This window comes from Moschus berezovskii, chromosome 22 (assembly GCF_049115385.1).
Source record: "Moschus berezovskii isolate FMDL1 chromosome 22, NW_MosBer_1.0, whole genome shotgun sequence".
Taxonomy (NCBI): domain Eukaryota; kingdom Metazoa; phylum Chordata; class Mammalia; order Artiodactyla; family Moschidae; genus Moschus; species Moschus berezovskii.
In genome coordinates, this window is record NC_142481.1 from 17,047,715 (window position 1) to 17,071,975 (window position 24,261).

Sequence of the window (24,261 nt, forward strand, 5' to 3'; positions counted from 1 at the left end):
CTCCTGCCCTCAAAGATGAAACCAGAAGAGACTTGGCTTCAGTGGTCAGAAACAGGAGTTAAGTGGTGCAGGACAGAGTTAGTGTGGGGGAGGGAAAGGGGGCACAGGGAGCTATTTCCCTAAATTAGCAAGACCCTTGGCCTTTTCAAACAACTTCTTTTTTGGAGACAACCAGTAATCTGAAAAAAAATTTTTTTTATTAAGAAAAATAGAATCTATGCAATTCAAAGTCGTCTGGCTTCAAGAGAGGCTCCTTCCCTCCTCAGCCGCAGCCTTGGGGATCCGGGCGGGGGTGGGGGGCGACCTGGCTGGAGGAGGCCAAGACTCTGGGTCTTCAGGGTGGCCCAGCAGGCGGGCTATTTGGGCATCCACTTTCCTGGAAAAAGGACAGTGGGGTAGAGGTTGAGGTATTTGTTCAGGATTAGGGTCTGGGGCTATGTATGTTCTGGGAAAGGGGTTCAGGACAGGTGGGCACCACATGGCAGTCTCAGAATTCAGGGGCCGGGTGTGTTAAATCCTGGCGATAGTCACCTTTTCTGCTGCCGCAGCGCCGTCCTTTGAATCCTTAGCACCTGCAGTATAGGGTCGTCCTGGAACTCGCTGCCATCGGAGTCTAAGAGGGAAAGGAGCAAGATTCAAGGTGCCGGATTCATAGCGTAATGGACTGCCAGCACGCCTGCTTACCTTCCGCAGCCTGCAGAAGTCTGGCAGCCTGGGAGAGCAGGTCTTCTGAGGGGGCGTGGCCAGCAGCGGGTGAAGGCGTGGCCACCACCTCAAGAGACCCCGCCTCGAATGGAGGGGGCGGGGCCTTAACACAAGTGGCCACCACCTCAGTTGGAGGAGGCAGGATCTTGGGCTGCAGCCACTTGACTTCAGCCAAGGGAGTGTCTTTGACTTCAGCCAAGGGAGTGTCTTTGCCGTTCCTAGACACCGATCCCGCTAGGGAGAGCATGGTCTTGGCATTCCGAGACCCTGCCTTAGACCGACCCAGCGATTCAGATAGATGAGCCGTGACCTCTGAGCGAGGGGTCAGAGGGTGTGTGGCCTTGGCTTTCCGAGGTTCAGCCTCGTGTGGAGGCGGGCCCTCAAGCCGGGGGGGCGTGTCCTCCAGGCTGTCCGGAAACAGCCGAGCCGTCACCACCTGGCCCAGCGCGCCTCTGAGCTGCGCGCAAGGACCCTCGTGCTCATCCGTGGCCGTGACTCGCCCTGAAGATTCCTGGCGTTGGGCTTTGCTTCTCCGATGCTTGGAACTCTGCTTCTTGAGCTCCTCTGGGCTGCTTGGTACAGGGGTGGGGGGGCCCTGGGGGACTGCAGGGGTCGTGGGGGTGGAGGCAGGGGGCGCGGGGGTTGAGGCTGGAGGGGCAGGAATGGAGGCCAGGGGCGCTGGGGCGGAGGCCGGGGGTGCTGGGGTGGAGGCCGGGAGTGTTGGAGCGATGACCCCAAGAGATATCCAGGGACTGGGCTGTGGGGCCCAGAAGAATCCATGGGGACTGGGACCCCAAAAGATGTGTGGAGAGAACCCTGGGGGAATAGGAGTCTTCTCCATGCGGAAAGCTTCCTGGAGTCCAGGCGGAACCACACTGCCCCAAAGTGGGATGGAGTTAGCTTGGGTTCCCAGGGAACCAAGGGTCTCCGCAGCGGGAGGAGATGGCTGTGGACAGATGGAGGAAGGGACCTGAGAGGGAGAGAAAAGGTAGAGAGTCCTCAGTCCCCCTCAGCCTCCCCCTTCCTCCAATTTCCCTTAGGATCTTCCCTCCACCCCGCCTCAAGCTCCTCCTCCATCTCACCAAGGTGGTGAGGGCAGGGGTCTGCGGCAGCACCCAGGTTCCATCACCCTGGCTTCTTCGAGCCTGTTCAAGTTTCCGCCTCTGCCGCCACTGGTACAGAATGTCATCCTCTGGCCGCAGGGGTGCCTGGGAGGAGGCCTGGGCAGGAGTATGGATGGGGGCAGGTGCTGGGGTTGCTGTGGAGGAAGTAGAGGGAAGAGGGGTAAGGCAGGGCCTGGGGTGATGAGCAAGGATAGCCTAGCACACACCCTTTGAGTACCAGGTTATTCAGACAGGCTCTCCAGATATTATCCCAAGTCCCCTGCAGATTGGGAAATGGGGAAAGGGGCAGAATCGCAGAAGAGAGCCCTCATGGACTTCAATCTGTCATCATTTGACTCTATCATCAACAAATATTATTGAGCCCTTACTATGTGCCAGGCACTGTTCTGGACACAGTGGTCACAGCAGGGACCAGGGCAGATCTTCCAGAATCTGCCCACATCTCCCCACCTTACTGCCGTCACCTGCCAACCCCATAGCAACTTCCTCCTTGGCTTCCCTTCTCTCCCATCCTCCGAAACTGCCTCCATCCACAGTCCAGGGAGCCTGTGAACACCTGAGTCAGGTCAGGGTCCTCCTGATTTAGAATCTTCCCTGGGCTGTACCTCTCTCCTGGTAAAAAGCATGTCTTTGCACTTGTGGTTCCCTTTGCCTGGAAGGCTCTTCACTTATGCATCCACAGGGTTAACTCCAAGTCCTTCAGGTATTTGCCCAAGTACCACCTTCTTCATGAGGCCATCCCTGGCTGCCCTATTCAAAATTGCAATAGCCCAGCCCTACCACCCTCCATCCTCTTTCCTGTTCCATTTTTCTCCTTAGCACCTATCACCTTCTAACTACTAAAGATCACACTTCTTTGCTTATTCATTGTTCATCTCCCTCTCCACAATGCTCGCTACACAAGGACAGCAGTTTTTATCTGCCAGGCTGTTACCAGATCCCCAGTGTCAAGAATAGGGCCTGGTGTCAGTATATATGGCATAAAGGCAAAATAGAAAATAAATATATGCAAAATTGTGCTCCATCCCAGTGCCCAGCACTGTGCTGGGGATATAGCAGTGACTAAGGGCAGGGTCACCACCTATCCTCAGGCCTGTGGGACAAAGGGACATCATTTCCCATCACCCAGGGCATCATTTCATGAGTCATGATTAGTATGGCTATCATTATCTCTCAGAAGCCCTACCTACTGAAAGCTGCACAGAGAAGGGGAAGCAGGGTGGGGGCAGCATCCGGGACCTCTCCTCCCCTCCCCTCCATATCCTGTGATTCTATTTCCAGACCTGGCCACTTCCCTCTACTCTGCTCCTCAGGCTTTGGCCCAAGCCAAACTACCAGAGTCTGTCTCTCACCAGGTATTCACGTAGCAGCCACAGGGAGTTTGCTAACACTGGTAAAGATCTTGTCCCTGCCTTGCTCACAACCCTCCTGTGGCTCCCCAGTAGATCATGACCAAATGCTTCACATGGCTACACAGTCCCATGTAATCTGATCCCTGCCAATATCTTCCACTACCCTTACTCCTGGTTCTTGCCTTTTCTTGTTCATTATCTGCATTGTGCTCCCTCCCACCTCAGGTCCTTTGTACAGGCTACAGGGCTATAGTCCTCAGCTTCATCATTCAGGTCTCCACTTAGATAGCACCTCTTCCAGGAAGGCCTTTCTGACATCCCAAGTATCACAAGTCTCTCCTGCATGATCCTCATTTCTACTTATATTTGTTTGTGGAGTTATGCAGCTATTCTGTGCCCCACACTCACTATTCTGTGAGGATCATGAAGGTGAGACCATATATGGTTGGTTCACTAAGGAATCCCCAATCTCAAGCACAGGCTTCACACGCAACACGTATTCAATGTGTGTTGCATAAAAGAATACATACATTTACTCTGCAAAAAACTTACGAAGTATGTAGTAGGGTTATTCCTATTTTACAGATGAGGAAACTGAGGATCAGGAAGGAGAAGTGAATAAAAAGAGAAGCTTGGAAGGATCAAAGAATCAGGGGAGGGCTTGGGCAAGATCACTCAACATGCACAAACAGCACTCTGTTCTCTCTGCTTGCCTGTCCCCACTCATGGGAGTCCCATGAGATATGGAGAGAATCTTTCCTGGCTACCACTGAATCCCAGGAACTGGGGAACAGAGTAATAGTAACAACAGTGATGACAAAATAGTAACCCACATGTTTAACCCAACCTCTGAAATCTCGGGGGCAGAAATTTGAGAGTTCAACACTTTGCATGTTTTAGTAAAGTTGCTAGGTATGTACAGGATTGACAGGGGTCTGGGTCAGAACATCAGACTCAAACACACTGGTATATAGTTAAACGTGTGAAATTGCCATTATTCAACCATTTTTTACTTACAAAGACAAAAATTTCATAAGATTCATAGTAGTATGAATATGTATGAATAGTATGTATGTATAGTATATATGAATTCATAGTAGTATGAATTTACTCCCTGACTTCAGACTATACTACAAAGCCACAGTAATCAAAACAGTATGGTACTGGCACAAAAACAGGCACAGATGAATAGATCAAAGCACCCAGAAATGAACCCACACACTTATGGTCAATTAACCTTCAACAAAGGAAGCAAAAATATACAGTGGGGAAAAGACAGTTTCTTCAATAAATGCTGCTAGGAAAACTGGACAGCTACATGTAAAAGAATATTAGAACATTTTCTCCCACCATATACAAAAATAAACTCAAGATGGATTAAAGACCTAAACGTAAGACCTCAGCCATAAAACTCCTAGAAGAAAACATAGGCATGGCATAGCAATATATTTGTAGATCTATCTCCTAAGGCAAAGGAAACAAAAATAAAAATAAATGAATGGGACCCAATTAAATTTAAAAGTTTTTATCAGCAAAGGAAAACACTCAACAAAACAAAAAGACAACTTATTGAATGGGAGAAAACAATTGCAAGTGATATGACTGACCAGGGATTAATAGCTCATACAACTTAACATAAGAAAAAAAAACTTAATTAAAAGATGGGTAGAATCTGCCTGAGGACAACTGAGGCCATTCCTAGGTGCCTGGGCCCACTGCCCAGCAGCCCCCAGTGGCGAGTGGCCCTGCCCATGGTCCCTTGCTTTCCATGGGGCTTGTGGCGGAGGTGGGGTGGGAGGGTGGAAGCAGGTTCACACCTGGAGAAGCACTAGACAACCCCCCGTCCCAATTTGTATTCCTCCTCTTACTCTGAGCTGTGAGTAATTTTAACACTGTACATATGGCAGCTCTTCTGATGCAGAGACTATTTTATCAACGTCAGTGCCATCCCCATAGGATGACTCCATGTGTTTCCAGAATCAGGCTCTGATAAGCGAAATAAAAATGTTTTGTTTAAAAAAAAAAGATGGGCAGAAGACCTGAACAGACACTTTTCCAAATAAGACAGATGGCCAACAAGCACATTAAAAGATGCTCAACATTACTACTCATCAGAGAAATGCAAATCAAAACCACAATGAGATAATCACCTCATATCTTTCAAAATGGTTATCATCAAAAAGACCACAAATAACAAATGTTGCCAAAGATGTGGAGAAAAGGGAACCCTTGTACAGTGTTTATGGGAATGTGTTTAAATTGGTACAGCTACAATGGAAAACAGCATGGAGATTCCTCAAAAAGCTAAAAATAGAACTATCATACAATTCAGCAATTCCACTCCTGGGTATATATCTGAAGAAAATGAAAACAGTAATTTGAAAAGATACATGCACCCCAACAGCAGCATTATTTACAATAGCCAAAATACAGAAGCAACTTTGGTATTCATCAACAGATGAATGGATAAAGAAGATGTGGTGTATATATACAATGGAATATTACTCATCCATTAAAAAAGAATGAAATTCTACCATTTGCAACAACACAAATGGTTCTTTTCTGGGGGTGGGGGGAAGATATGCTTAGTGAAATAAGTCAGACAGAGAAAGATGAATATCGTATTTTATCACTTACATATAGAACTGAAAGAATAAAACAAATGAATATAACAAAACAGAAACTGACTCACAGATATAGGGAACAAACTAGTGGTTAGGGGAGAGGGAATCAGGGGAAGGGTGGGATAGGGACAGGGGATAAGAGGTAAAAACTGTGTATAAAATAAATAGGCTACAGAGATATATTGTGGAGCACATGGAAGATAGCCAATATTTTAGAATATAGGGTTGGCCAAAAAATTTGTTTGGTTTTAAATGAAAATAAAAGACATCCTCTTCATTTTCACCAAGAACTTTATTGAATAATGTATTCATTAACCAAATGAACTTTTTGGCTAACCTAATAATGTTAAGAGCTTCCCTGGTGGCCAAGTGATAAAGAATCTGCCTGCAATGCAGGAGACATGGATTCTATTCCTGAGTCGGGAAGATTCCCTGGAGAAGGAAATGGCAATCCACTCCAGTATTCTTGCCTGGGAAATCCCATGGGCAGAGGAGCCTGGTGGGCTACAGTTGGACACTAAATCACCATCTCCACAAATAACTTCAAATGGAGTATAATCTATAAACATTTGAATTACTATGTCATCTACCTTAAACTAATAGAATATTGTCAATCAACTATGCCTCAATAAAAAAGGATGACTTCATCCTAAATGAGATAGATATATAAATACTCTTCATATTGTTTAGGTCATATTTTGCTGCCAAATCAGCTGTGGTGCCAAATTTGCAACAAGCCTTCTGATTTTGGAGCTTTGTGTTCAGTACCGCAGACAGGATGCAGAGAGAGAAACTGCCTACTCATGGGAGCTACTGTGTATGCTTTCTTAATTTTTTTGGCCATGGCTCATAGCATGGGGTATCTCAGTTCCCTGATTAGGGATTGAAACTGCACCTCCTGCATTGGCAGTGTGGAGTCTTAACCACTGGACCACCAGGGAAGTCCTCCCATGATAGGTACTGTTAACAGAGCCATGCTACGTGCTCCATGTATTCACCAACTCCTTTAATCCTCACGACACCTACAGCAGGGGAATACAGTTATTATCCCTGTTTTATAGTTGGGTACACAAAGTGCAGATAAGCCCAAGATCACAGCGCTATAAGTCGAAAAGTTGGAATTTGCACCCAGACTGCTCTCATCCTCGCCTCCCAGCACTTACCTTGTGCCTTGAGGTCAGGGTCCTTGATGGAGTCAGGAGTGAAGGTCACGGAGAAGGGAGAGAGGCCATCAGAACTGACAGGGAATGAGGAACTGCAGCCATCACTGGGGCTAAGGGAGGAGGTGGAGGAGATGGAGGACTTGCTGGAGGGAGAAGGCAGAAATTAGGCCACGGGGGTCTCAGAGGCAGCGGCCTGGGCCCGGAGAGGAAGGACTGGGGAGGGTGATGTGGGTGGGGGAGGTACCTGCGTTTGAGCAGCCTGGCAGCTCTGCTTTGCAAGCTCAGTGTCTCCAAGTCCAGCAGGGATGAGTTCCATGTGTTGAGACTCTGTGAGGTGAGAGGGGTCAGAGGCCAGCCCCCATCGCAAAGGCTTCTGGGAAAGGGGCTCTGGACAGAGGGCCTGAATGCAGGTCTACATTCCAACTGGCACTCTCACATGCTGACTGACAATTTGCTCTTCCTCCTTAGGGAAGACAGACCAGGTTTCCCTCTGTGGATCCATAACCCTCAGTGTAGTCATTGTTACAGTAGAAGGGTTGACCCTACCTTCCTGATCAGGCCTGGCTAGTCACAGTGTTCTGTCCTCCAATTCACAGTAACTGGGTCACAAAGATGAGTGAATGAGGGTAAGTCCTGGGGCTCTGGATGGAGCTATTGGAAAAGCTTTATCTTTTCACTGGAGTAATCAAGTATATCAGACGCCTACAGCTACTGGAGACATCTAAGCTATTGTGAGGGGAAAGCCTACCTGAGATTGAGCCAAACAAGGAGGAACCGAAAGCCATGAGAGTTGAGTTCCTCCCAATATTGTTCAATCACCTGGATTCAGCTATGTTCTAAAGCATCTAGTTCTGGATTTCTTGATTACACTAGCTAACAAAGCCTCCCTTTTTTGTTTAGGCTTCCTTGAGTTGGGGGTTGACTCTAATGCTAACTGCATGTTTGTTTGGTTTTTTGTTCCTTCTTCTTTTTGGCTGAGCCATGCAGTGGCATATAGGATCTAATTTCCTGACCAAGGGTCAAACCTGCGCACCCTGCATTGGAAGTAAAGAGTCTAAATCACTAGGGAATTTCTGACTCTAGTTCTATCTCAGGGCTGGTGTTATCAGTCCAGGCATGGAGGGAAAGAAGTGGGTGGCAGTGTCACCTGCTTTATTTCCTGAAGGGGTGCCATAGCCTTAGCCTTCGATGTACTGGCCATCTTAGCATGAGTCAGGGCTGCTGTGTTGGGTCTTCCTTCTGGTTCACTGGCTCCTGCTGAGATTCCCCAGTTGATTTAGTGGGGGGCAGGTAGAGGAGCTGCTGGGGGTATTGCTCAGGAGGAGATGAGACTGAAGCAGGTACCTGCTGCAAGTTGACTGCCAGGGTCTGAAGATTCAGGCTGCAGCCACCAAAAGTCAGCTGGGGTTGGGCCTGCAGACTGGCGTTCTTCTCGGCTTGTGGGCTGAGCCTGTCGGAACCGGTTTATGTACCTGTGAGCATCAGAGAATTGGGAGGTGGGTGGGATGAGGAGCACCCAATAATAATAACAATAATAATCACAATAGTCAATGTAGATGTAGCACCATAGCAACACTTGGTAGATGATCCTTGGCATCTGTTCTCCTTCCTTATACAGTAATGCAATATTATGTAAGATGATATAACCCTGGGGCCATAGCCACTCTTCTATAAATACATTTGCCAGATGCCCTTGCAGAATTATGGCCATGTATATTCCTGACCACAAGATGCAATTCTGGAAAGTGGATGTGACTGGGAGCCATTATGGGCCATGAAGGAAAGGGAAGGGAGAGCGACGAGAGAAGGAAACTGTGTCTCTGACACCCCAGTTAGGGGCTGCCATATCAGCCCTGGTTGCTTCTGTGTGGACTGTTACATGAGGGAAACATATTGATAAACACTCTTGTTTAAGGCACGATTCATTTGGGACTCTTTGTTATAGCAGCTGAACTTGGATCCTACAAATTCAAGTGCTCACTATTGTTTGTTACAGATGCAGTACTGATAGTAATTCATTGAAAACTTAAAACAGACCCAGAACATATGTGCTATTAATATCCTCAATTTACAGATGAAGAAACTGAGGCCAGGACTGTACAATGATAAAGCCTGGATTTGAATCTAGCTCCAGAGTGCTTGGTAACATGAATGAAGCATGGTCCTAAAAGTGCAGCTCTGGCTAGGATGATTATTATGGATGTCTGCCACCTCGCGCTGATCCATACCCTTCTAGTCCCTGAGAGCTACTGGAACTTACTTGGCCACCACTGAGTCCCCACTGTTGGTCACGGTGGGTGGTGGGGAGGCTCTCATCTGGCCCTCAGTGGTGTTGGGTGGGGAAGGGGTCCCTGAACTGGATGGCCAGGACTCCTCAAACAGCTCAGGGGAGCTGGGGCCTGTGGCCAGAGCCTTGGAAGCTTCTGGAAATCTGGATCCCTGGAATCTGGATGGGCTCAGGGTCTAAGATAGAGGAGGTGAAGAGAAGAAATAGTGAGGAGTCATCCCTGTAAGGAAACGAAGGCACATACAAAATCTCAGTCCAGAGGGGAGGAAACACATCCCACAATGTCAACAACTCAGAGTGATCGGGGAGGTGACAAGGGATTTAGGTAGTGGAGGACAAGGGCAAGGCCATGGGGAAGAGAGGAGAGGCTGTCTTTTAATTTCTCACCCCCATCTCTCATCACGTCTTCCTTCTCGTTCTGGCCCCGCCCCCGCCAGCGGGCTCACCGGGCGCTCCTCGTGGCGCGCATGAACTTCCACGTGGTCACCAACCACCTTGACGGCAATTTCCTCGGGTGAGAAGTGTTGGGCTGTCTAGAGAGTCGTCACTCCCTTCTTACTGGCTGGCACACAGCACTCTCTGTGGGGTGTCCTCACCTGGGGGTGCCAGGTTTGCTTCAGGATGGCCAGGAGTGGCTTCAAACGACACTACGTTTCCCACGGAATCCTGGAAGAGATGAACTATAATTTCCATGAAGCACCACTGTACATTCAAGATAATGACACTGGAGGCACGATTCCCACTAGTTCTTGGAGCAGTCTCAAAAGAGAACCCGGGAACTGTTGGTTGGTGATTCCTAACCCTGGATCCAGTCTAAGAGGAGTCTTTTAAAAATATAGAGGCGTGGTCCTCACGCAAGATCAAAAGAATCAGAATATCTGGAAGGGAGCTGGGCATCTACATACATCTGTTTCGCAGTGTTCCAGGTGATTCTGAAGTGGAGGTCAGGAGAAGAGCCAAGGCTAAACCCCATCACTGTATATTTCCCATAAGTCCTTGGGATACTAAGGAGAAGGGTAGACGGATTACATTTCCTATAATCACTGGGCTCCGCCTAAGCAAGACACCAGTAGCAGTCTGGGAGCAAATTCAAAATTACAAATCTTAATTCCCAAGGTGCCCCCGGACACTTTATGAGGAAAAAAGAAAAAGCCCTTAGGGCCACTTAGCGGAACGTAAAACGCTATGGAACCCCCGCAGTGGTAAAGTCCAAAGTCGGAGCCGCTTAAGGCTGTGGAGCATCTTGGGAGTTGTAGTTCCAATAAGATTGCGCACACTTGACTCCGGACCATAGCAAACCTGATCTTAGGCTGTGTTACTCTCACCCTTGATCCTCCCCAGGCCTCCTGTAATTCATCACCTGCGGTCCATCCTGCAAGCTACCTCGCCGATTCCGCCTGCTCTGCTCGGTTACAGGACTCACCCGGAGAGCGCATCTTTGTCGCTTAGCAATACCCTATAACCCCTCCCCTCTTTGGGACTGCCGGCGCGGGAAGAGAGCGGTCTCTAAGGCGACCAATGATAGAGAGGAAAATAAAAGTAATTGGACAATGGCCAAAAGGAGGTGTCTCACAATTGGCTGTAATGGGAATGAGAGAGCATGTTTGATTGGGGAACGGTAGCAAGCTGCAGTAATTGGCAAGCCCGTGGACCAATGGAAAGGATACGAGGCTGGGCTCGCGGTTAGGAGGAGGTACCAATATACTCTTTGCTGTAGTCGTGTATTCTAACCACACCCCCTCTTGCTGTCTAAATCTCATCCAGATTCCAGTCTAACTACGGATTTTCCCGTTGCAGGGGCCATCAGGGGGCCTACCCCATCTCTAACCGCCGTCCCTTCATCAGTCCAGAAGTCTAGCAGTCCCTCCCGATCTTCTAACCACTTCCGTCTTGCTCCAGGAGCAGCTGGTTGCTCCAAGTGCCAAGCCTGGGCTCCCGGCCGAGGTAGCTGGATCATAACGAGCTATTTCGGGCCCCAGCGTGCGGCCCCCGCGGGGCCAGCCTGAACTGTTCTTGCCCGCGCCCCCTGGCTGCTGCTCACCTGGCAGACCCCGCTGTCCTGCGCACCCGAGGCTGAGTCAGACGAACAGAATTAGGCCCGGCTTGCCGGGGGTTGGGTCCAGGGCCCTGCTCAAATGGGAATAGGGTCTGTTCTGTGTCCTCCTGACAGCCTGGCCCAGCTACCGCATTCCCTCGACCCAGGAATCTGCTCCCAAGACCGGCATCTGCGTCATCCTCAGAGCACCTTCGGGGCGGGGGTGAATTAAAGGGACTGGGAATTCTTTGGTGGGTTTCTCAGGCTGTAGGTCCCAAACGCCACAATTGCACCCCACTTTGGCAAGGCTCCGCCTCCTCAGCCTTAGTTTTTCTTTCGGGAAATTAGGGAATGATACCTCGCTGGCATCCAGCAGGCGCCTAATAAATGGCTAAGTCATTGTTGGGCTGTCTAAATAAGGCTCTATTAATGGCCGGCTCTGGCCTCGGTCCCAGTGTCCCCGGGCGGCCCGCCGAGGGGCGGACGCAGGACGTACTATAAAGCAGCGGCGGCTCTCGCTGGAGCACTGCGGAGCCTAAGGCGACGGAGGAGCAGGATGGAGATCCCGGTGCCTGTGCAGCCGTCTTGGCTGCGCCGCGCCTCGGCCCCTTTGCCTGGGCTGTCGGCTCCGGGGCGCCTCTTCGACCAGCGCTTCGGGGAGGGGCTGCTGGAGGCCGAGCTGGCTGCGCTCTGCCCTGCCGCGCTGGCCCCCTACTACCTGCGCGCACCCAGCGTGGCGCTGCCTACCGCCCAGGTGCCCGACTACTTCCAAGGCTGGGGTCTTCGGTCACCCTGAGGGGGGTAAAGGAACGTCCCTTGACTTTGACCGGGGTGGAGAGTCCGGCCACTCAGAGGGGCTTCCGGAGCTCCCGGAGTGTGGATTCTCAGAAGTCGCTTCCCTGAATCGGGTGGGAGGGCCCAGTCGGAGTGAGGAGGGACTCACATCCCAGAGGAGTGTAAGGGCTGGGTCCCTAATGGGGTGGGGACGCTCACTCTGAAGGTGTGTCTTAGTAATTCTGAAGGAGGCTGGGGACCCACGGAATCTGGGGAAAAGGGGAAGCCCAGTCATTCTGAAGGGTGTGGGGATCCCAGTGACTCTGGGGAGGGGGGAAGGGAATTTTTTGTTATTCTTGAGGAAGAGAGTTTGGAGACTGTGTGTGTCTCATGGAGAGGCAGAGGGGAAGGAGGGTACTGCAACTTGAGAAAGGGGGGTCTGGACACTCAGAAGTGGGGGAGGAGCACTAATAACTGCCGAGGGCTCAAGCAATCTCCTAACTCGAGCGGGAGGGTAGAAAGAGGACTCTGGAGAGTCGGGGAAGAGGCTTCTTGGCGATTTCTTGCGGAGCTGGAGCAGTAAGGGCCCCAGGGCCTCTCAGGGGAAGGGGGCTGAGAAGTCAGTGCCCAGGAGGATACACGGACTACGAGGTTGTTGACTCTGGGGGAGCCGGCAGGCCTCACCCTGTGAGGGGAGCGGTCCCTGACCTTGGAGGGCAAGGGACGGACCCTCATCACGCTGGATGAGGTGGGAATCCCGGTGGCTACACGGTTAGGGATGATGCCAGTTATTCTGGGTAAAGAGGTCCTGGGTGGCTAAGAGTAGGAAAGGGGACGCCTCAAGTTCCGGAGGCCAGCATAGGCTGCAGCACCGGAACCAAAGCGGAGCCGAGGGGAGGGGCCTTGCTGGGCGCCGGGAGCCGCGCCCGCCCGATGACCATCAGGTTGTGCGCAGGTATCGACCGACCCCGGGCATTTCTCGGTGCTGCTGGATGTGAAACACTTCTCACCCGAGGAAATTGCCGTCAAGGTGGTTGGTGACCACGTGGAGGTTCATGCGCGCCACGAGGAGCGCCCGGTGAGCCCGCTGGCGGGGGCGGGGCCAGAACGAGTAGGCGGGGTCCTCAGGCGGGAGGGGCGGGGCACCTATGGGAACCTGGCGGAGCCTCTCAAGTCTCTCTCCCTCCAGGATGAGCACGGATACATTGCGCGCGAGTTCCACCGCCGCTACCGCTTGCCGCCTGGCGTGGACCCTGCGGCAGTGACGTCCGCGCTGTCCCCTGAGGGCGTCCTTTCCATCCAGGCCGCACCTGCGCCGGCTCAGGCCCCACTGCAGTCGCCGCCCGGGGCGGCTGCCAAGTAGGGGTCAGGGCACACCTGAACCCTGGAGCCGCCTCAGCGGCCCAGGCCTTTTAAAGCCGACCTGACTCCGCCCAACCAGATGTCCCTAGCGCGAGCCAAGACTACCCGCCCACCGTCTGGAATGTGCCTTGAACCTTCCAACCTACTCATCCCTGATAACTTACTTTCCACTGACACTCCGGCTCTCACACCCTCTCGTGCTTTCAAATCTCCAGACACCTAACTTCCAGACCCTACAAGCACAATCCCTCAGCTAGTCTCTCATCGCCACCAACCCCACTTGGCATATAACCCCACTTCAAACTCCCTATTTCCTTTTGACTTTTCTAGGAAAACATCCCCTCACCCCATTTTAATCCCACCCGCCACCAAAGATTATGGTGTAGACAGCCGTGCCCCCACCCTAGGCCAGTCAAGCATAATCCCCCCTTCTCAAATGTCCAAGACTCTGCACAGACCTCCCACCCTGGACCATCCTGGCCTGTTCCCCAAGACTCTGGATCCTTCCCCTCATTCCAACCAGATACACTACTTCTTCTCACCCTCTCCCTCCAACCCATCTTCTAACCTGAAATCTCAGCCAGCCACTCCCAGATCCCTGAACCCCTTTTCTGACCCTACCCTTGTACCCCTATTCTAAGCCAACCAGAACCCTCAACCTCAAACTGTACAGATACCCACCTCTCCTCCCCAGAGTCTGCACAGATCTCATGCTATCCATAACTCCTCACTCACTTTGTTTTGAGCCCCCAAATCTCCAACCACAACAACCCTCCCTTTATTCTCCAAGACCCAACCAAGCAGCCACTTTCTTTAATTCCCTACCATCTTTCTCCCTCCTCAAATTCCCTGATGCCCCATCCCCCTACCTAGGCCCACTCCTCCAATAAATGTGCTAGAGCTGTGCCAACTGCTTTATGTCTGATCCAGGAAGGATAGGCTGTAGCAAATGAAGACCAGTATGGAGGAGGGGAACGTTTATTGGGATGGGGGTGGGGACAGGGGAACATCACTGTCGCTCATACATCTCCCGTAGGATCTTCATACTCTCTGAGTAACGAAGCTGGTTCCGATGAGATGCCTCCTTCCACCTGCAGTGGGGGTTGTGGGAAGGCAGAGGGAGGACTCAGCAGTTGGAGCAGAGGCCGTGGAGAACAAGCTGGCGGGGGGATGCTCACCTCTGGCGGATGCGTTTCCAGCGCTGCATGTTACGGTAGATAAGTGTGGAGGGTGAGGGCTCAGGCTCGGAGGGCTGCATGACAGAGAGGCCAGGCTGGGTGACCACGCTCACACCCCACAACATCTGCCCCATGGCCCTGAGCCAGCCCAGCATACTCACCTCATCATCAGGGGTACCCTGGGTCTCAGGCTGCAGCGGGGATGGAATTCGGGATCTGCAGGCATCTCCAGTTGGCCCGGGAGCTGTGGGTGGAGGCAGCTTATATACGTCACGACTCTTGCTGTTGGTGATCTCGGAACCCTGGTGATACAAGTACCCCACACCAGGCCCAAGAGAGTCAGAGAAGAGGGTCAGGGGCACACATTTCACACCTTCCCCAGCAACAAAAGATCTGAAGGTTTCTCCAGGGACTTGTACTTAGGAGTCATGTGTCTGCTCCAAGGATCCCTGTCCAACCCAGGGACCCCTGATCACTCTGCCCAGCATAGAGACCTCCATCTATGGAGACCTCCATTCCGAGCCCAAAGGGTTGCCATCTGCTCCCCTAGACCAGGTGGCTATACCTGGTTGCCCTAAGGACCCCTGCCCAGTCCCTCAGCTCTTGGTGACTTCTGATCTTGGAGGGCATATCTATTTACCTGGGGACCCTGTCTCCTCTGGCTCTCAGACCAGAAAGCCATGTCTGTCTGCTCTAGAGTACTCCAACCTTTGCCCTGGCCTAAGGGTTCCTATCTGTGTGCCTCACTAGATTCAGGAGTCACTGGTGTTCTTGTCTGCCAGGGAGGGTACCTTGTGACTGCCTACCCACTGCACTCCCTGGCTGCTGGGCGGGAACCCACCACCCATCTCACCTCCTCATCCTCAGGCAGCGGGGGCAGTGGCGAGCTAGGTGAGCGTTCACGCTCGCGCACTGTGGGGCTGTTGCGCATCCAGGCTCGGCAGATGGGATACAGTGGCGTGTTCTCACTGAACTGAGCCAAGTCCACACTCCGGTCAAACAGCTTGATCACGTAGGTGTCTAGGGTGGAGCGAGTGGGAGGGGTATGAACATCCTTGCCTAGCCCCCCCAGTCACTGCCCACTCTCGAGGGCCACTGCCTACTCACTGGATCGCTGTGGCCCTCCCTCGGCCAGCCCCTCATCCATCTCCCTCCTCTTCTTCCTTCGCTGGTGGGGGAATCGGGCAGATGGCCTGTGTAGGGAGGAAGTACATCAGGACCGGGGTGGGGACTAGGGACCTCTCATCAGCTGGTGGGGCCCCTGCCACCTTACCGTTTGCCAGTGGCCGTGATGGAGCAATCCCTGTGGGGAGAGACAGGGTGTCAGCAGGCTTGCCCTTAAACGAATGCCTGCTCACAACCCCTCAAAGAGCATCCTGGGGGTACTGTGATTGAGCTCATAGAGATCCCACCAAACCCTGAGGCCTTGGATCCCACCCCTTGCAGGCTGATGTGCCATCATCAGGGGACCTAAGCTTCTGCTGCTCCATGGCTTTTGTACATGAAAAATGGTTAAGACTGTGATGGAGAAAGCACGGGGCAGGGGGGTCAGGGCTCAGATGAGGAAAGAAGTTATCTACCACAAACCCTCAGACACAGATCCCATCAATAAACTTACTTGTTGTGGGTGTCTGAGGAGGTCTTCCCAGGTTCCTCATCCAGACGCTCCCTGGTAGCAGAAGAGAACTGCATGCTCAGGGTTCCCAGGGCCCAGGGTGGGAAAGTACGCAGTAGCCTCGTCCATTGGGCCCCTTCCTTCCTAAGTCAGTCTCTGGGGTCCCACCCACAACCAGAGAGTCCCACCCACTAGGGCCCCCAACTTCCTGTGACCCCATCCTGGATCAGATCCCAACCTGTCCATGTGACTCTTCTCTAGCAGACACTGCAGAACAGCATCCAGTTGGTTCCGGGCCTTGGCCATCTCCAACTCTGGGGAAGAGGGAGGGTACCAAGTAGGAGTCACTTCCCAGGCCCAAGCCAGGTGGGCAGCCACTGGACCAGGAAGGGCATGCATATCCAATCGTTTGACTGGGCCAGGTGTGCTGGGAGGGTATAGTGGGCAGAGCCTACTAACGAGCAAGAGCTCTGGCTTCCAGGGCTGACCCATATGCTCATGTGTGATCTAAGGTGAATCACCTTACCTCACTGAGCCTGTTTCCTCATCTTGAAAATGGGTCTCCAAATGATATCTATTGCTAGGGCTGTTTTGAGGTTTAAATAAACCTATGCTGTATATGAAAGCTTATTATGTGCCAAGCATTTTTCCAGGCACATCATGTGTATCAACCCATCGAGTTTTTACAACCCTGGCAGGTGGAAATTTTTATCCCCATTTTAGAGATGATGAAACTGAGGCACAGAGAAGAGAGGCTACTTGCCCAAAGTTACACAGCTAGAAAATTAAAAGGCTGAAGATGTACCCCAGGTCATTTGTCTCCACAGTGGACATTATAAGGCAGGGGCTCAAACTGGGTGCAGAATCCAGCCCCAAGATGCACTTTGTTTGGCTGAGGTAGTGAGGTTATTTCAAATCTGTGTGAAATCTGAATGAGACGACTACATTTGAATAGTTGGGAGATTTCACCTAAAATACCCATTTTGGGCTTTTTGCCCCCTAGGAAATGAGATCTGGGCCCACCTTCCTGCATGCCATAGGTCCAGCCTGGCCCTAAGAACCTATGTGTTTGCCTCTCTTCATCACAGAACTTATGGAGATGATAATGTTATAAATCTCCTTACATTTCTTGTGGGGTGTTCATTTTTCTCTTCCAACTAATACGAGCTCTGACCCAGTGCTCAGAGCCTGGAAGGACACTTGGGAACATGGCTAGCCAGCACTGAGACTTCCTGAAGAGGCCAGGAGACATTACTCAGAGGAGACAGGGTGGGGATGTGGGGCTGGGAGCAGCTGAGATTCTCTAGCAAAGAGCCTTGGGTAGGGGCCAAGGTATGGATCATGCCCAGTGTCTTTCCCCAGTCCCTGCTTCTCTCCTGAACCTCAGATCTTGGGATCCCATGGACTCCCAGACACTTCCCCCCTGGACATCCCCAAGGGTTCTTCCACAAACTGGGTCCCACACTGGCCTCAATGTCTCTCTAAATGTATCCTTTCTTCCTGGACTGCCATCTCAGGGATATCTCTACTGTCACCCAGTCCTTTTCTCGGTCTCAACATGGTCACTGCTCTCCCTTCCCTGCCCACCCCACAACCTGTCTACTTGTTTCCTGAGGGTCTCTCCCCTCTCCCTGCTCCCTAGTTTGTCTGTCGGGTCCCTTCCTCCTCCTGGGTCCCAGCCTCCGTCTCCCCTTCTGATTCACCCTCCACAAGGTGGCCAGGGGAATCTTCCTAAAGCCAAACCTGACCTCAATCCTTCCCTGCTTAGAACCCTCCAGAATTCTGCAGTGCCCCCTGAGGCAGAGTCCTAGTGGTCAGCCTGGTGTTCACAGGCTTCCATGACCCTGCCTACTCCTTCCTCAACACCCTCATTTGTGGTCAGGCCCCCTTTACTCTTCCACCCACGATTTTTGGGGCATTTTTTGGCAGTTGGAGGGGGCATCTTGTAAGACCTCCTCTGCGGTTCAAAACCCTCCCTTGGCTCCTCATTGCCCTTGGAGCAAAAGCCAAAGTCATAACCTGGGCCTACAAGATCTGGCCCCCTCCTTCACCTCTTTGCCCTCATCTCCTCACCTTTCTACCTCACTTCACTTGCTCTGCTCCAGCCACTCTGGCCTCCCTGCTGGCCCTTGAACATGCCAGAGAAATCTTTCATTTCTCTGCCATTTCAAAGCTATTTCCTTTGTCAGATTTGCTGTTCCCTCACTTATCACTCTCTCCCTCACCTTGCCTCACTCCTAATCTCCTTACCTTCTCCTGTTTCTTTTTTACCACTTATAGCATTTACTATCTCATGTCATTTTACTTGGTCTGGACTCCAGGTCTCTCCCACCGCCCTTAACATGCTAGCCCTGGGGTCCCATCAGCTTGGCCCATACCCAGAATGACTTCCTCTCTCTCAGCTTCAGTTTCCCCATCTGTATTTCCTACTTCCTAGGATATAGGAATTATTAATCCCCTAGGATTATTGGGATACAGTGGCTGCAAAGATTAAAAGCTTTCCTGTACTTCAGGTGATCAGCATAATGCTTGACTCGAGACCACTGCTAGAAAGGGGAAAATGGAAGCAGAACCAAGAAAAGAGTCCTTCTTGGAGTCACACGGTTCGGGTTCCCCATGTGTAACTGCATCACACTGTCAGGCCACCACCATTCAGCCTCAAAGCTATCCTGAACACAGATCGGGAGGGTATCAAGGTGGCCGGAATCGCTCGATCGATGCCTGACAGCGGTAGTCATATGGGCTGCAGGGAGAAGTCACGTAGCCCACCTTATCGCGATAATCCGGTTTAATGGGGCTCCCTTACCCTGATCAGTCCGGTGCTCCCTTACCTGCCCCCAACTTCGGGATCCTTACCTGATTTCTCCACTTTCACCTTCACCGGGAACATGGTTGGGGTTTGGGATCTGGCTAGCTGGGCCAGAGGAGCCCAAAAGAGCCTAAAGTCACACGTCAAGGCCGGAGGCAGACGGGGAGAGGTCAAAGGTAAGCTTCATGTGTAGCCAGTCCACCGCCCTGAGCAGCGTCCGGCCGCGACGGACACGGATGCCGCCACCTCCTTCTGTTCCTTCTGTGGGCGGGCCCTCTCGGCAGTTCCTTGTTCCCATTAGTCACTACAACCGTCAATCCCATATCGTGGCCAATTAATAGCTGCCGCTGTCGGCTCCCAGCTCTCAGTCCCACCTTCCTAGAGCCTGGTTTCCGGAAACAAACCAACGACATCCCGGGGCTCTTCCTGGGATGCGGTTCTAACTTCCGAGACTCGGTAGAAGTAACGCACGGTGGGAAACGAAGGATCAGAGCATCGCGAGGCTGTTGCTTAGAACTTGGAGAGTTAGAAGCTTTGAGTAACATCAGTTTAGCTATTGAACAGGAGTTATTTAACTGTGGAAGTCTCTTTATCCCTAAGAGGAAAACAAATCTGGGGTTAGGCGGGGCTCCGTCCTACTGAGCACTCGCTAGGTGCCAGCTAGCTCCCTGTTAATCTCTTTTCAAGTTTAGCCTCATTCACTTAGCGAATATTAGCGTGCCAGGTACTTCTCTAGGTACTGGGGACACCGCAGTGAACAAAACGATAAAAATCCTTGCCCTAATGAGCTTATAGAGAATGGAAGATAAACAAGTAGAACATTTTAAATGAAATGTAATAGGAAAAAGAATATAGCCTGAAAGAGACATGGGGAGTACCCAGGAGGGGGACTGAAACTTTAAATAGGAGGGTCAAGGAAGCTTTCTCTAATGAAGCAATTGAATAGTTGTCTATTGCTACAGACAGTCTCCTTCAGAAAATGGGGAACTTCCATTTACCACATGTGCCTTGGCCCAGATAAAGTCTACGGGGTAGTGTTGTAATCCACACTTCTGATGAGAATAATGAAGCCCAGTGGAAAAGTTAATATTTTCAAATTCACATACTACCAGTACAGGATAACAGCCCCTACTAATGGAAGTACTATTCCTTTTTTGGTTCCAAATCTGTAAAAGAGGGTTCCCAAGCAAGAAGTTTCCTATTTTTGAGTGATGAGTAGTATACAGTAAACTAATGCACATCATGTTTGAAGCACTAGGCCTGATACAAAGTAAGCAACCAATAAATGTTCCTGAATATTAGTAATTATTTTAGGGAATTCCCTGGCAGTTCAGTGGTTGGGACTCCGTGCTGTCACTGCCAAGGGCCCAGAGGGCCTGGGTTCAATCTCTAGCTGGGAAAATAAAATTTCACAAGGTGTGTGCATGGCAGGCACAAAGAAAGACAAACCCAAATCATCTTATCCTTCAATCTCCAAAAGATCCCAGTAAGTCAATATTGAGAATTAGGGTCCTTTATTGGGGGATGTCAGCAGAGAACATAGGAGACAGGAACAAGTCTTAAGGGCTTGAGAGTGGGCGTGGAGTAGAGGAGCCCATGCTGGTCCTCAGGCCTGTACAGAAGAAGCTGTCAAGGGGTACCCAGGGGTATGGTGAAGGAGAGGTAGTCTCCAAGGGCGCCCCAACGTGGCCGGTAGATCTGGAAGATAGTGATCCAGGTGGAGAGTACAATCACCCATAAGAAGAAGCCCACAGCTGAGCGCCAGACATCTGCAAGAGGGAACAGGAAGGGAAAGGTTGGCCTCCACCTGCTCTGTGGTCTCCCTGAGACCGGCCCTCTCTTCTCTTCCACAAAGTTCCAGGATTCTTGACCCTCCGTCATCCCCTCCCACCAAGGCTTCTTGAGTCCCCCTCCTTACACCTGATGGCCTCCCTTCACCTGTGCCCTGGACTCACAGCCTTTGATTTGGCTCTGCTCCGTGTATGCCGGGACAATGAAGGCCTCTCGGAAGAACCAGAAAATGTTGACCAACCAGAGAAAAGGCAGGAAGGCAAACCCACCTAAAGAGAAGAAAAAAGACTGGGACATGAAGAAATGAGAATCCTCCCAACACCCACCTGTTGAAAGGTCCAGTAGGAAGATCCTCTCCCACAATCTAAGTGAAGTGGATATCTCTGCTATCAGGGACTCAGAAATCCTGGCTCCTCCCTGGGAGTCAAGAATCCGAGTCCTCAACCACTTCTTTGTCAGAACCAGGAGTCCAGCCTCCGCAACACTTCTCTTTTGGGATCCAGAAATTGAGGTCCCAGTCTCCTCCTTCAGCAAGACTCAGGTCCTTCCTCTCTTGGGACCGAAGAATCGGCGTCCCCAGCCACTTCATCCTCTGGACCCAAGAACCCAGGCCCCCAGACCCTCTTTCATCAGGGGCTCTAGTCCCGCCCCCTCTCCTCGGGTACCCTAGGACACCGACCCTTACCCAGGTAGTACTTCCGGCAGAGGTTCAACTTCTCCTCGTTGGACACCCGCTCCAAGTTCATAGTTGCGCTGGGGCCGGGTCTTCCGAGGGCCTGGGGCAAGACCCAAGTCCTGACCCTAAGTGACAGATGCAAGGATCACAAACAACCACGCCCCTATTACGACAAAAGGGAAAGAAACTGAAGGGTAGATTTTCTGGAAGAAGGGCACTCCTGCCCTCACCAGCAAGATGACTGGATTGAGACGCTCTTTATGTTTATCTGGGTGCGGAAACGACCCCCGACTCACCAGTGGAGTCTTAACTTCCTCCGGTCTGGGTCCCTTTGCCACTTTCAACCACGGACTTTTGCGCGAGATGCCCCAAGTATCTCTGGAGATTTTTTGGTGAGGCAACGCCGCGCGCATGCGCCTTCAGGCCATTCCACTGGGTGAGCCCGTGCGGAGAATGCGAGCCTCCATCACGCAAGCGCACTAGGGAGTTTCTGCGTGTCCGAAGGCAGCGAACTACACTTCCCAATGCTTTTAAGAAACGGAAATGACGTAAATAGCAGCGAGAGTTGGAGGGTTTGAGTAAAAATGGCTGAATATTTAGCATCGATATTCGGGACTGAGAAGGACAAGTGAGAACGGGTGCAGGGAGTGGCCCCTCGGGGGGCCGGGGACGGGGTACTTGGTAACCTGGTGGCTGGGCGGCGTGGGTCGGTGTTTCTGGGGTGTCCAGCTCCCTGGCCCTCGGTTCACCTCTGTCTTTGCACCTCTTCCAGGGTTAACTGCTCTTTTTACTTTAAGATCGGGGCCTGCCGGCACGGGGACCGGTGCTCCCGGCTTCACAACAAGCCGACTTTCAGCCAGGTGAGACCCGGCGCGGAGCCTGGGGGGTTAACACCTCCTGGCCATTCCCCTTCTGTTGTCCATCATCACGAGGTCCCGCCTTTTCCGGATTTCTAGGGCCCACCCTATCGCCCGGGTTTTTTCTTGTCGGACCTCTACAGGTTCCTCCCCCAACCTTCAGGCTTTTCTCCCAGGAACTTGGCCACGCCCCCGTACGTACAGACCACACCCCTGGGCTATCCCTCACTGCTAGATACCCCCTCTTCTGGTTCTCTGAGGGGCAAGCGTTGCTGAGGCACGCAAGATGTTTATGCTTTTTTCTCTTTTGCGAGGTCTCACTCGCAACCTTCATGTCCCACCCCTTCGCATATAACCCCGCCCTCTGAGCTCAGGCCCTGCCCCTTTTAAATTCTGTTCAGACCATAGTGCTGCTCAACCTGTATCGGAATCCACAGAACACCGCTCAAACCGCAGACGGATCGCACTGTGAGTAAGCGGCCGGTGTTGGGGCAGGGCAGACAGCCCCCAGCAGGCCGCCCCCTGATTCCATTCTGCCCCCTCCTCCAGGTCACGTGAGCGACGTGGAGGTGCAAGAACACTATGATAACTTCTTTGAGGTGAGGGTTGGCAGGGGTGGGTTGAGTTTCCCGTGGGCCGGGAGCTCAGCTGATTACCTCCTAATCTTCTACAGGAAGTGTTCACCGAACTGCAGGAGAAGTACGGGGAGATTGAAGAGATGAATGTGTGCGACAACCTGGGGGATCACCTCGTGGGCAATGTTTATGTCAAGGTGCCTGCTGTCCCCCCAGAACCCAGAAGTGAAGGCATTTCAGTGCCTAAAGGTCACCACTGAAGCCCACAGCTTGAGGTCCATCACTAAACGCGGTCCAGCCCTTGAGCTGCTAGCTAATGCCCTGAAGATTTCTGAGTTTGATTGCTCATCCTGACTGACTTTTCCTCAGTTTCGGCGTGAGGAAGATGCAGAGCGGGCAGTGGTTGAGCTCAATAACCGCTGGTTCAACGGGCAAGCTGTGCATGCCGAGCTGTCTCCCGTCACCGATTTCCGGGAGTCGTGCTGTCGGCAGTATGAGATGGGGTATGGTAGTACAGCGGTGGGATGGGCACCTGGAGTCCCAGGCTTCTGTTGTGTGTTGAGGGGGCTGTCAGTGACAGTGGCCTCATCCATCCATTCGTCCATGTATTTATCCTTTACCCAGGGAATGTACCCGCGGTGGTTTCTGCAACTTCATGCACCTGCGGCCCATTTCCCGTGACCTCCGGCGGCAGCTCTACGGGCGGGGACCCAGGCGCAGGTATTTCAGGACCAGCCTGCCAAGACTTCTCATACCCCAAGCCCCCTGAACCCTGAGATAAATCTGATCCTATGCCCCAATAAGTGTCTCAAGCCTTTTGTGCCCTAAGACTAGCACTCAGCCCCATCTGAAGGTCAGCATCTAAGTCTCAACCCCTAAACCAACCTGAACCCCAAACCTAAGTCCATCCTGGATCTCCAGTCCTGAGATTAGCTCCTATACACCTATCCTGAGGCCACCCCCAGGAACTATTTACATCAATTGCCATGATTTATCCCAGAGCAGGGAGGCTGAACTGGGAGATCTGCACACCATTCCCTATGGCTCTAACCCTCCTCTCTGTGTCCCCAGGTCACCCCCAAGGCCCCATACTGGCCACCGTCCCCGAGAAAGAAATCGACGACGGTCCCCAGACCATCGGCATGGTCGTTTCTGAGACCCTGACTTCCTTGCCCTCCACCCTTGGCAGGCACAGATGTTCCTGGCCAGGACACCTCCTCAGAGCTCCCTTAACTTCCCAGTGACATCTTTTTCAGACTCCGGGTCTCCATGATGTAACACCTTCAACACAGGGAACTTCTATTGCCCCTCCCCTAATAAAATTCTGTACTGAG

At 51.9% G+C, this 24,261-nt stretch overlaps 5 protein-coding genes across 8 annotated transcripts; 2 read left to right on the forward strand and 3 right to left on the reverse strand.

The window, feature by feature from the left end:
• Window positions 1-224: 224 nt before the first annotated feature.
• PROSER3 (proline and serine rich 3) lies at window positions 225-10,601 on the reverse strand. Its single transcript, XM_088830721.1, is given in 11 exon segments — window positions 225-281; window positions 283-376; window positions 532-613; window positions 685-1,675; window positions 1,788-1,963; window positions 6,969-7,111; window positions 7,213-7,295; window positions 8,116-8,222; window positions 8,313-8,440; window positions 9,229-9,431; window positions 9,643-10,601. Coding segments are annotated over 11 exon segments (2,070 nt in total). The 5' UTR covers window positions 9,649-10,601.
• Window positions 10,602-11,795: 1,194 nt separating this feature from the next.
• Window positions 11,796-14,331, forward strand: HSPB6 (heat shock protein family B (small) member 6). Of its 2 annotated transcripts, none has more exons than XM_088830760.1 (3): window positions 11,796-12,044; window positions 13,020-13,175; window positions 13,254-14,331. In XM_088830760.1, exons 1-3 carry the CDS (start codon window positions 11,847-11,849, stop codon window positions 13,425-13,427), a joined length of 528 nt encoding a protein of 175 aa, XP_088686886.1. In that variant the 5' UTR covers window positions 11,796-11,846; the 3' UTR covers window positions 13,428-14,331. The 2 variants fall into 2 exon arrangements, with proteins under 2 accessions (XP_088686886.1, XP_055266952.1); XM_055410977.2 differs by having other exon boundaries at window positions 11,801-12,044; window positions 13,020-13,142.
• Window positions 14,332-14,390: 59 nt separating this feature from the next.
• Window positions 14,391-19,280, reverse strand: LIN37 (lin-37 DREAM MuvB core complex component). Of its 2 annotated transcripts, none has more exons than XM_055410964.2 (9): window positions 19,076-19,280; window positions 16,458-16,533; window positions 16,223-16,273; window positions 15,878-15,907; window positions 15,712-15,797; window positions 15,458-15,624; window positions 14,766-14,848; window positions 14,605-14,678; window positions 14,391-14,517 (listed from the first exon to the last, which is right to left on the reverse strand). In XM_055410964.2, the coding sequence occupies exons 1-9, from the start codon at window positions 19,107-19,109 to the stop codon at window positions 14,468-14,470; spliced, it is 651 nt and encodes a 216-aa protein (XP_055266939.1). In that variant the 5' UTR covers window positions 19,110-19,280; the 3' UTR covers window positions 14,391-14,467. The 2 variants fall into 2 exon arrangements, with proteins under 2 accessions (XP_055266939.1, XP_055266936.1); XM_055410961.2 differs by having other exon boundaries at window positions 14,766-14,906.
• A 1,245-nt stretch (window positions 19,281-20,525) lies between these two features.
• Window positions 20,526-21,919, reverse strand: PSENEN (presenilin enhancer, gamma-secretase subunit). Of its 2 annotated transcripts, none has more exons than XM_055410985.2 (4): window positions 21,792-21,919; window positions 21,505-21,658; window positions 20,984-21,088; window positions 20,526-20,797 (listed from the first exon to the last, which is right to left on the reverse strand). In XM_055410985.2, the coding sequence occupies exons 2-4, from the start codon at window positions 21,563-21,565 to the stop codon at window positions 20,658-20,660; spliced, it is 306 nt and encodes a 101-aa protein (XP_055266960.1). In that variant the 5' UTR covers window positions 21,566-21,658; window positions 21,792-21,919; the 3' UTR covers window positions 20,526-20,657. The 2 variants fall into 2 exon arrangements, with proteins under 2 accessions (XP_055266960.1, XP_055266962.1); XM_055410987.2 differs by having other exon boundaries at window positions 21,505-21,620; window positions 21,792-21,917.
• A 74-nt stretch (window positions 21,920-21,993) lies between these two features.
• Window positions 21,994-24,261, forward strand: U2AF1L4 (U2 small nuclear RNA auxiliary factor 1 like 4). Its single transcript, XM_055410969.2, has 8 exons — window positions 21,994-22,123; window positions 22,268-22,355; window positions 22,754-22,820; window positions 22,902-22,951; window positions 23,026-23,124; window positions 23,297-23,430; window positions 23,552-23,647; window positions 23,999-24,261. Exons 1-8 carry the CDS (start codon window positions 22,080-22,082, stop codon window positions 24,081-24,083), a joined length of 663 nt encoding a protein of 220 aa, XP_055266944.1. The 5' UTR covers window positions 21,994-22,079; the 3' UTR covers window positions 24,084-24,261.

Coding starts and splice junctions, on each gene's coding strand:
- LIN37 (XM_055410961.2), bottom strand. CDS start 19,109: ATGTTCCCGGTGAAGGTGAAAGTGGAGAAATCAG. Junction 15,908..16,222: donor TCCTCAGACACCCACAACAA/GTAAGTTTATTG, acceptor CTCTCCCCACAG/GGATTGCTCCATCACGGCCA. Junction 14,518..14,604: donor TGGAAACGCATCCGCCAGAG/GTGAGCATCCCC, acceptor CCCCCACTGCAG/GTGGAAGGAGGCATCTCATC.
- PSENEN (XM_055410985.2), bottom strand. CDS start 21,565: ATGAACTTGGAGCGGGTGTCCAACGAGGAGAAGTTGAACCTCTGCCGG. Junction 21,089..21,504: donor CTGCCGGAAGTACTACCTGG/GTAAGGGTCGGT, acceptor TCTTCTCTTTAG/GTGGGTTTGCCTTCCTGCCT. Junction 20,798..20,983: donor GCAGAGCCAAATCAAAGGCT/GTGAGTCCAGGG, acceptor TCCCTCTTGCAG/ATGTCTGGCGCTCAGCTGTG.
- HSPB6 (XM_088830760.1), top strand. CDS start 11,847: ATGGAGATCCCGGTGCCTGTGCAGCCGTCTTGGCTGCGCCGCGCCTCG. Junction 12,045..13,019: donor TGGCGCTGCCTACCGCCCAG/GTGCCCGACTAC, acceptor GGTTGTGCGCAG/GTATCGACCGACCCCGGGCA. Junction 13,176..13,253: donor CGGGGGCGGGGCCAGAACGA/GTAGGCGGGGTC, acceptor CTCTCCCTCCAG/GATGAGCACGGATACATTGC.
- U2AF1L4 (XM_055410969.2), top strand. CDS start 22,080: ATGGCTGAATATTTAGCATCGATATTCGGGACTGAGAAGGACAA. Junction 22,124..22,267: donor TTCGGGACTGAGAAGGACAA/GTGAGAACGGGT, acceptor CACCTCTTCCAG/GGTTAACTGCTCTTTTTACT. Junction 23,431..23,551: donor TGTCGGCAGTATGAGATGGG/GTATGGTAGTAC, acceptor TCCTTTACCCAG/GGAATGTACCCGCGGTGGTT.